Genomic DNA, 9,021 nt, shown 5'->3' with positions numbered 1-9,021 from the left:
ATACATATTTGTATATGTATATTTATACGTGTGTATAAATTTATGTATATATCGATGATATATATGTGTGTGTTTATAATTATGTGTCCGTGGGTTGTGGCACCCGCAGATCACGGGTATGAGTAGCATATTGTACATATCGTAGATAACAGGTACGGGTGTAGATTCAATATTAAACCCGCAAATGCGGGTTTTAAAACCCTCTAATACGTTGACATCCGTATCTTGCGAAAACAAAAGAATAATATATGGTCTGTATATCCACTGAATTAATAAAATCATTTTAAAATTTTCATTTAAAAAAAGCCACGCAGGCTCAGGCAGGGAGCGGGACATTGGCCCGATCGCGGTACTCGGGTCGGGCCGTCCTCCGAGAGTCCCAGTCTCCCACGGTCCCACACTCCCACCCCCGGAGCGCTCCACTGACTCCGCCGTGCCTTTCTCTTCTCTCCTTCCCTCGGCCTCCGCCTCCGCCTCCGGCCCCGCCTCGTCTCTCCTCCCCCATTTTAAATTTCAAACCCCTCCCACCTGCTTCATCCTCTTCCCCTAAAACCTCCTCCTCAGTCCTCTCTCCTGCTGCCACGAGGTACGGCCCAGCTCTTCCTCAAAGCGGGCGAAATCCACGCCGCGCGGCGGCGGCGGCAGAGGAGGAGGGGGGATGATGGGGTGCCTCTTCGCCTGCTTCCGCGCGTCCGGCGGCGATGGCGAGGTGAAGGGCACCGGCGGCCAGCTCGCGCATCCGTCCCAGCCCCCCGCGACGACGACGACGACCAGCCACCAGGTCCAGGTTGGTCTGCTTGCGCCGTGCTCGCGGAATCTACCGCGCCTTCGTAGCCGTCGATGAGGTCCTGCATTTGTGTGTCAGTGGGGTGGAATGTGAGCCGCGGTTGGTTAACGCTGCCGGATTGTGTGGCTGTTCGTCAGGATGGCGCGGGCAGGAGGGCCAGGCCGCCGTCGAGGAACGCGCTCTCCGCCGTGTTCCAGCGAGAAGGTGCACGATTTTATGTTTTCAACCTGCCGTTCCGGCGTTCCGTACTGTCCTTTGATCATTATTGAGTTGAATGGTCGGTGGTGATTGTTTCTGTTTTTATTTATTTATTGTTGTTGCTGGCTTGTATTGTTTTGGTTCAGATGAGGGATCAAGGACGGCGCAAGTGGCGAGCTCGTGGGCGGACGAGAGTGGCGAGAGGAAGGAGATGGATCAGGAGCTTGTGCATCAGGTGCGGCCATTCTGAAAATCTGGATTCGTTTCTTAATGCGCTTGGTTATCAATGCTGCTATCTCACGGTTCCAAATCACCTGAATCTACCTAACTAGTATTAGAAATATGAGTTGTAAGGCTATCCCCAGGTCGCGCCGCTAATGCGCATTTTGCGTGACTGTTCACAGTTTTATCAGATTGCAGATGAGGACGTGCAAAATAAGTTCTCGGATACAGAGAGTGGGTGAGAGGAAAGAAGATGGCGGTAATGGATTAGGATCCAAATGTTTCTTCACAATTTATTTGAGTCCTTAATTAGTTTTAGTTCAAAAATGAATAGAAAAAGAGCCTGAACCTAATCGATTCGATTCTTAAATTTTATAGTGTAAAATTTAGAACTTATTACCACCCCTAAGAATAAGAGAGGACTTGTGGTTAGATATCTAAAAGAGGGAAACCCTATCCCTAATTGGGGCAGGGGCTGTATTAATATATAGCCAATTATATGGGCCAAGGCCCATTACAGTGATAAGGTACACAACACGCTAATAGAAGTGTTTACACACATAACGCTTGTGGTGTTGCACTGACATCGGGACATGCTAATTTCTTTGGATGTTGGCATGTGGACTTGTGAGTCAGTTCATTGCTCATTCCATTGAACCTATGCTGCCATGCTGGTGAAGAGTCGACACAGCAGCCAGTTGTTGTTATAAACGCAATGCGATTCTGTTTCTTAATCTGGCTGTTTCTCATATTCGTAGATAACCTTGCCATTTTCTAATATATTGTTATGTGCAGTCTAGTTAATCAATAGTAGGGCGAGTTCTATTTATTAGCTCATAGCACACACCACATGGTCTTGGGTGTCGCAGACTGATTTATCTCCATGATAACAGGCCATTATCCAAAGAAGCTGTGGTGCGTTGCTGCAAACTACAAATAACATTCAAGGAGCGCTCATCAAATATGCTGATTCAGTTCATCAGAAGGAAACACATTCAGGATGTCTTCCTGTTGTGTCTGATGATCTACATTTCATGGAAGCGCCGAAGGTTGAGAAATGTGAAACTCCTTCAAGGTCTCATCAGAGTTTCACTGTTCCAGATGCAACGAGGTATGCAAACCTGTTCCTTTTCCTACTACTAGTAGGATGACTGAAGAATAAACTTACCATTCCTGCTTCCGAAGATGCCACAATACTCTCTTTTTCGGTTTCTTTATTGTACTAATGAGTAGTACCTAAAGTAATTTAACATTTTGGATGTCTGTGTGTCATCATCACAGTTCTTCAAAAACAAACGATGAGTTGCAGACTTCCGCTACTTCCCTTGCAAATAATGTGAAAGATTCGATGAATGAGAACAACATGGAGGCACTTGTGCAGGATGAAGAGCAACACCAAGCTCTGGATCTTGAAGAATGTGGGGTCTCAAAAGAAGAATCCTTTCACCCTGAAAAAACAGAGGAACCAAAGTGCGCAAAGAATCACCATGTGGTCTCCATGGAAATTTCAATATCTGATGAATGCTCCCTTTTCCAGAGCTCTGAGGGTTCTGTACCATCTTCTTACAAGATAAGAGAGAGCATGAACACAACATCTGTGGAGAAGTCCCCGAAAACTGAGGCAACTATCCATGCCACCAGAAAGAAGTTACCGAAGAGCGATAATTCAGAACTGGAGCTCCCAAGCTTAGCCCAATGGTTGAAGCCCCCAAATCCTAAGAAGACATTCAGAGATGAGGCCATGGCAGGAGACAGGTCTCATTCGGGTAAGAGTTCAGATGAGGATAGGCCTATTATTGGAATGGTTGCAGCACATTGGAAAGATAAGGTGCCACTGCCAGCAAATTTTACCTCTAAATTGCGGGATGGAAATGGCATTCCCAATTCAACAAATAAGTACAAAGAAGTAAAGTCTGTCTCTCTTTCTCTTGCTTTATACTTTACGTTCAAGCAAAGTGGACTTACCCAGAATAATGTATCACATGTGCAGGACCAAAAGGTGAGTTGGCATGCAACGCCATTTGAGGAGAGGCTCGAGAAGGCTTTATCCGAAGAGAAGTTGCTGTCTGAAAGGTTTGTAGGTGTTCTTTGACTTTTGCATTATATTTCATTCTCATCAAATCGTGTATAGCTCCCAACGCCGTAACTCTTTTCACCCCATGCTGCAACAGGAGCTGTTCGAGTGGAAAGACGTCTCAGTTTTTAGGAGTGGAAGGCGAGGAGAGTGACATGGCCGAATCTAACCGTCTGTACACCACTGCTTATGCATGCCAATTCAGTTCTGCTAGCCATGAGCCACAGAAGCTTTCAGTATAATGGTTCTCTGGCCATCACCTTCCTGATTGATGGCATTTGCACAGCCCTGTTTCCCCTCTGTCCTTTTAGTAGGTAGTATCTGGATGTGATGTTTCAGCTTGTGCTTAACTCAATCAGTTAAGATATAATATTACTGCTGCCACTAGTCCACAGATATTGTTGTTAGCTTCTATTGTTCTGTTTTGCTTGCGCTGCTACCTACCTACCTGACTGATAGGCATGCTTCATTCTGCAATTCTACTTGTCCTGCGCAGCACATTAATCCCTTACCCTGGTATCTGTTATTTTATTGGATTCCTGACTGACAGGCACGTTTCCAGTTTACCTCGACAAGTCGCAAACAAACTAAAACAACCTACGCCTGGCGGAAAATACTATGACTTGGGAGTCGCCCTTGAAAATAATACCCTTTCGCCCTTGTCTTGGGATCGATTCCCGTAGCTCTGGTCTGGAGTGTTTGTGGTATAAACACCTTCCAGTTTGGCCATTTTGTTTTCTTTTGTATATATTCTGAACATTTGAACAGAAAAGGTCGGAGAGGCCGTAGAACCAGGTGGTATGTCTTCTCGATTATCCGAACATGTTGATGAATACTATAGTCCCTCCCGATGGTTGTTTAGCAGGGGGGAAATGCTTCATTTGGCTGAATGTTTCCTGCACGCGCTGTCGCTGTGTTGAATTTAAAGACGGCTGTTTTGTCGTCTGGGAGGTCACGTTCAGACTCCAAACCAGAATGGTGTCTACACCCATTCATGGTTGTGACCTAAGCTATGTATTCACTCTACTGGTTTTTTTTTATTTAAAAAAGCTATGTATTCAGATAAGATGGATCCTACTCATGCTCCAAGTGGCTACGAAATATCTGAATCAACTCCTTGGCTTTTGGGCGCAAGGGTCAAAGCAGGGGGTCAGCACAAGAAATGTTGAAACCGATTCATCCTTTTGTTTACGCCATCCAAATCACAGGTGTTCTATTTGTCCGAAAAAAAATGACAAACCCGTGATCTCACCCGAACATCTAAACCGTGCAGGACGCGTCACGTGCGCAGCTTTGAGTGACTTGGGGGCATGCGATCAATCTAGGGAGTGACAGCATGGGCGGGTGTTCTAGGTTGTCTGCACCTTCACCTTCACCTCACACCTCACTCGTCTCCGAAAGTGACTAGGAGTGCGAGGAAGAACTTCTATGAGCGGAACGGTTGAGCTGTGTATCCTTTCAATTGCCTGCCCAAAACCGTAGCCAAGTCAGAAACTGCCATTTCGCTTTGCTTTGCTTTGCTATGCTTTGTTTTGCTTTGGGTGAGAGTTGTGAAAGTGGAGGTTCCGTAAATGGCTGATGGAACTGAAATACAGGGAATTTGGAGTTTCCTTTCTTATGTTTGACAGAACTTATAGAAAAAGAGAACTGATATTCAGACACCAAATATCAACATCGTTTGACTTTAGGCCAACTCAAATCTTGCCTATAATTTTCGGAACAGAGACCAGAGCAGGTGCTAAAGTCACGATTCTTCATGGCTGAACTATGTGTTTATTTTGGTCACAACAACGTCCTGTATACAATACATTCGATCAGGAAAATAGACACAAAAGGGTGCGCAAAATTGCCAGTCTCTCATGCTTGCATCATCCCTTGGTCACCTAACCTGGGTCTGGGTGTCTGTCTACGATCTGCCTGAACTTGCTACCGATCAAGCGTATCTACAGTCGTGAAGCACCGTTGGATCGTTGACCTCCATGAACCTCGCGATCTCGTCCCAGTAGTACCCGTCCTTGCAGCACTCGCTCGCAGCGGCAGCGGCAGCGGTGGCGACGCTCTGGTCGTCGTTCTGATGGAACGCGATGGCCATCGCCGACGGGTCCAGGAGCTGCGGCTTCTGCTCGACTGCTGGCGCGGCGGGGAAGCGGCTCAGCCACTGCTCGTGGAAGTGGAATTGCTGGCCGCCGTGCACGCTCTCCCTGTCCCTGAAGAAACTGCTGCTGCTGCTGCCAGTGGCACTGACGACGCCTCCTCCGTTCAGCATGCCGCCGATCTGATGAGCGGTGGCCGTGGCCGTGGCCGGCACCGGCAGGCAGCGGTTCATGTACTCGTCCCCGCCGCCGCCGCCGTCGGACTCGAAGCTCCCCGTGTTGGAGCTGGACTGCTGCTGCTGCCTCCACGCCGGCAGCTGCGGCTGCCTCTTGTAGGCGATGTTCCTCTTGAAGATCCTGCAGATGGTCCACACCTCCTGCATTTTTTTTCCAGAACATTATCTTTATTTGGTGGAAGCCAACAAATTCTCTTTGGTGGAAGTGGAACTGCAATCTGCATGCCATGCATTCATGTCGGAAATGCATGCTGTCGTGTGGTGAAACTGTGAACTGGATTGGTGGAATTGAAGTTAGCGTGGAATGGATTTCGCTTACAGCTTCTTGCATGCTCGTCGGCGTTGGCGAGGGCGAGGCGGCGGCCGGCGGGAGGCGGAACTCGTGCATCATCCAGTCGGTCTTGGTGCCCTTGCCGGCGCTGCCGCGGTAGTACACGAGGGACTTCTTGAGCCCGACGGACACGGACTCGACGGGGTTCGCGGTGGCAGGGTAGATATGCCGGTCGATGCCGGTGGCCTTCCAGAAGCCGGAGCCGGTGACCCTGTTGGGCCTGATGCTGTTCCGGTACTTCCTTCCTCTCAGGCAGAAGAAGTACCACTCCTTTTCGCCACCAGCAGCCGTGCTCGCCTCTGAAGATCAATACAGTGATCAGCATCAGTAATATACAATCTACTACTCTTTGATTCTTTTTACATATATATATGTTCTTTGCAGTCTGAGATATATAGATAGAACACTAGCTACTCACTAGGGAGGTCCCATGGATCATGCTTGTAGATGTCCATCTCCTTGATGATCTCCATGCTGAGCGGCTTCCTGGCCACCTTCCGGCGGAGGTAGAACGTGACGAGCTCCTCGTCGGTCGGGTGGAACCGGAACCCAGGGAGCACCGCGTCATCTTTCTCTTCATCTCCGGCTCCGGCTCCGGCGGCCATGAGCGCTTCTCCACCCCTCTTCACCTTGTCCATGCTCATTACTACTTCTCTTCCGAACTCCTTGACTACCATGATCTGCCGATCTTTCTACCAAGAAACTGTGGCTGTGGACGTATAGTATACAATATTATATTTCCCGCCACCGCCAGGAGTAGGAGCTCGATCGATATGTCTGGATGCTCTTGATGCAGCTAGCAACAAGCATGCAGTCTTCCACTCAAGCAGATAAGCTGGAGGAGTCGGTAGTTGCTCATGCTCCTCCCATGTCTTAAAAGGAGCTAGCTAGCGAGCGTCATTTATTTGGTCCAAGTCAGACTTTATTTAGATACTCTCGTATTCACCTCAATCTATATGTATTGAGCTAGATTATAGTATAATTTAATTTAAGATACACCTCAATACACATGATACACATGAATTGAGGCGAATACCTCACTGTTTGAATTACACTACTAGCTACTTGCTTATATAGTATAGTACCATCTTGACGAATTCTCAGAGGCAGAGCAACTACTGACACTTTGAATTACACTACTAGTATAGTCTCTGTTACTTCGCATAGGTTGGTTATGTTTTTTTTTCGTTTTTCCACCCCGTCTGAAGAAGGAAGGAAAGCTGCTTCTGGTCCGTGTGTGTCGTTGTTGTGTGCGAAGGCTACGTGCACCTCGCAAGGGCAGCCATGCAAGCAGCCCTACTAGCTAGCTATCTGACCTATCTCGTGCGTGACTGATCTCATAGTAAAAGTCGCTGAGAAATCAACAGTGCTGATCTCATAGTTTGACTCCTCGGTCCCCCTGTTTAAGGGAATTAATGAATATTTTACGCAAATTAAAGGGGCTTTTGTGTTTTATTTACTCCTACAAATATATATACAAAAGGTAGTATGCCGATATGATCGAGTTAAAACTGAACTTGATCTTATCACAGCCTGCGCTGCAAGGCTGACAAAGTGGACAAAGAAAGAAACACCAGCAGGACAAGTCGTTGTGATTCGACTAGAGAATCGTTTCCGTGCGGAAAGTCATGGTCGAAACTAGATCACCGATAGTAATAACACGTACTACTACGGTACCACGCACGCATCTTCTAGAAGATGCATAACAACAACGGAAGGGTGATTTACACGTTAAGTTCTGTTTGATGTACTAAAGACATGTACCATGATGTTAAATATAGAGTCTCTTTAGATGTCTAAGGAGGTATTTACAAAAAAAAATATGGAACCGTCTCTTCTTCGTGAAGAGACGTCTCTAGCTTGTAACCCAACTATCCGAGTAGTAACAGACGTCTTCACTTTCTTGTACGAATATGTAGTATGTCATTATATCGATGCTATACAGTCACATTTACTTCTGTATTTATTAATAGACTATATTTATAGACACTCTATTGTATAATTAAGTCTCTTGTGTGCTACCATAATCGTTTTTTTTTTGCGTTGGTATGCTTCTTGTTCAGTTCAGTCCTTCTTGTTCCCTGTAGTTATATAATTATTCATTGAAATAACATTCTTAAAACGTTCCCACCATATGGATCGAGAGACAGGTTCATTGGCAGACATTCTTCGCGTCTTGTAGTTCATGCACCGGGCGTACGAACTATGTAGTAGGATCCACTCCTGCGGCGCTATTCCGCTATGGCCCAAGTTTGTCAGCAGATGAACAGGTTCTGTACGTCTTCAAGAAAAAAAGAGAACGGATCGATCGGGAGAAGAGGACCAAGCAAGTAGTAAAAGCTATTCGATGGAAAAGAAAGGTCTGCTAGGACGGGATCGTCCCCTGACGTCCTTTCTTGTCCCTCCAATTTTGAGGGACAACAGGGGACAACACAGGATAGTACTGTCCCAACCCTTGATCTAGAACCAAACAACCTAATTTGAGGGATCGTCCCATCCCATCCCGTTCTGTCATTACAACCAAACGCACCCTAAAGGGCTGGACAAGGTCTGCTTGTCTCCTCCTCCCAGGTCCCAGCAGCGTGGGGTCCTATGCACGTGCGGAAGAGCCGCAGAAACTAACCCTAATAAAGCTAGCTATTTAGCTAGTCTTCTTGGAAACTAAACTGCCGGATTAAAGAAAGCTCTAACAGCCACCAAACATTCTAGCGTCCGTTTTCCTTGCAGTCGAGGAATTTCAGAACTCTGCTCCACACACGCATCTTCTTTCTATTGCACTGTGTGCCAGCGACCGAGCTAGAAAAAAATTTAGAAGAGACTGAACCAGATCTCTACGTAGAGTATAAGAGTCCCTCTACCCTATATTGTACTACCTTTATTTTTCTTTATTCGACGTTGGATAGTACAGATATACACTTTAAATGTCAAATAAATAAACCAAAGGTAATATACATTTTAAATTTTAGAGATATTCTATGAGGCTCCATAGTCTCGGCGGCGTCCGTGTACAATCCTGCCTTCCTTTCACATACAACGCGTCCGCGTTAGGGCTGGAAACGAGCCGAGTCGAGCTCGGCTCG

General features: G+C 46.7%; 2 protein-coding genes across 3 annotated transcripts; one reads left to right on the top strand and one right to left on the bottom strand.

Moving 5' to 3' along the window:
• The first annotated feature begins 538 nt into the window (after positions 1-538).
• On the top strand, positions 539-3,661 carry LOC100276394 (uncharacterized). Its single transcript, NM_001150199.2, is given in 7 exon segments — positions 539-787; positions 925-991; positions 1,132-1,220; positions 2,101-2,318; positions 2,489-3,113; positions 3,198-3,280; positions 3,379-3,661. Coding segments are annotated over 7 exon segments (1,356 nt in total). The 5' UTR covers positions 539-658; the 3' UTR covers positions 3,524-3,661.
• A 1,210-nt stretch (positions 3,662-4,871) lies between these two features.
• Positions 4,872-6,877, bottom strand: LOC100280103 (uncharacterized). 2 transcript variants are annotated; one of them, NM_001153041.1, is made up of 3 exons: positions 6,360-6,770; positions 5,930-6,240; positions 4,872-5,751 (listed from the first exon to the last, which is right to left on the bottom strand). In NM_001153041.1, exons 1-3 carry the CDS (start codon positions 6,616-6,618, stop codon positions 5,215-5,217), a joined length of 1,107 nt encoding a protein of 368 aa, NP_001146513.1. In that variant the 5' UTR covers positions 6,619-6,770; the 3' UTR covers positions 4,872-5,214. The 2 variants fall into 2 exon arrangements, with proteins under 2 accessions (NP_001146513.1, XP_008673113.1); XM_008674891.4 differs by having other exon boundaries at positions 5,085-6,240; positions 6,360-6,877.
• Between the last annotated feature and the right edge of the window lie 2,144 nt (positions 6,878-9,021).

Source organism: Zea mays, chromosome 1 (genome assembly GCF_902167145.1).
Source record: "Zea mays cultivar B73 chromosome 1, Zm-B73-REFERENCE-NAM-5.0, whole genome shotgun sequence".
NCBI classification, from domain to species: Eukaryota; Viridiplantae; Streptophyta; class Magnoliopsida; order Poales; family Poaceae; genus Zea; species Zea mays.
This window is presented reverse-complemented; position numbering and strand designations above follow the sequence as displayed.

Coding starts and splice junctions, on each gene's coding strand:
- LOC100280103 (XM_008674891.4), bottom strand. CDS start 6,618: ATGGTAGTCAAGGAGTTCGGAAGAGAAGTAGTAATGAGCATGGACAAG. Junction 6,241..6,359: donor TGATCCATGGGACCTCCCTA/GTGAGTAGCTAG, acceptor ATTGATCTTCAG/AGGCGAGCACGGCTGCTGGT.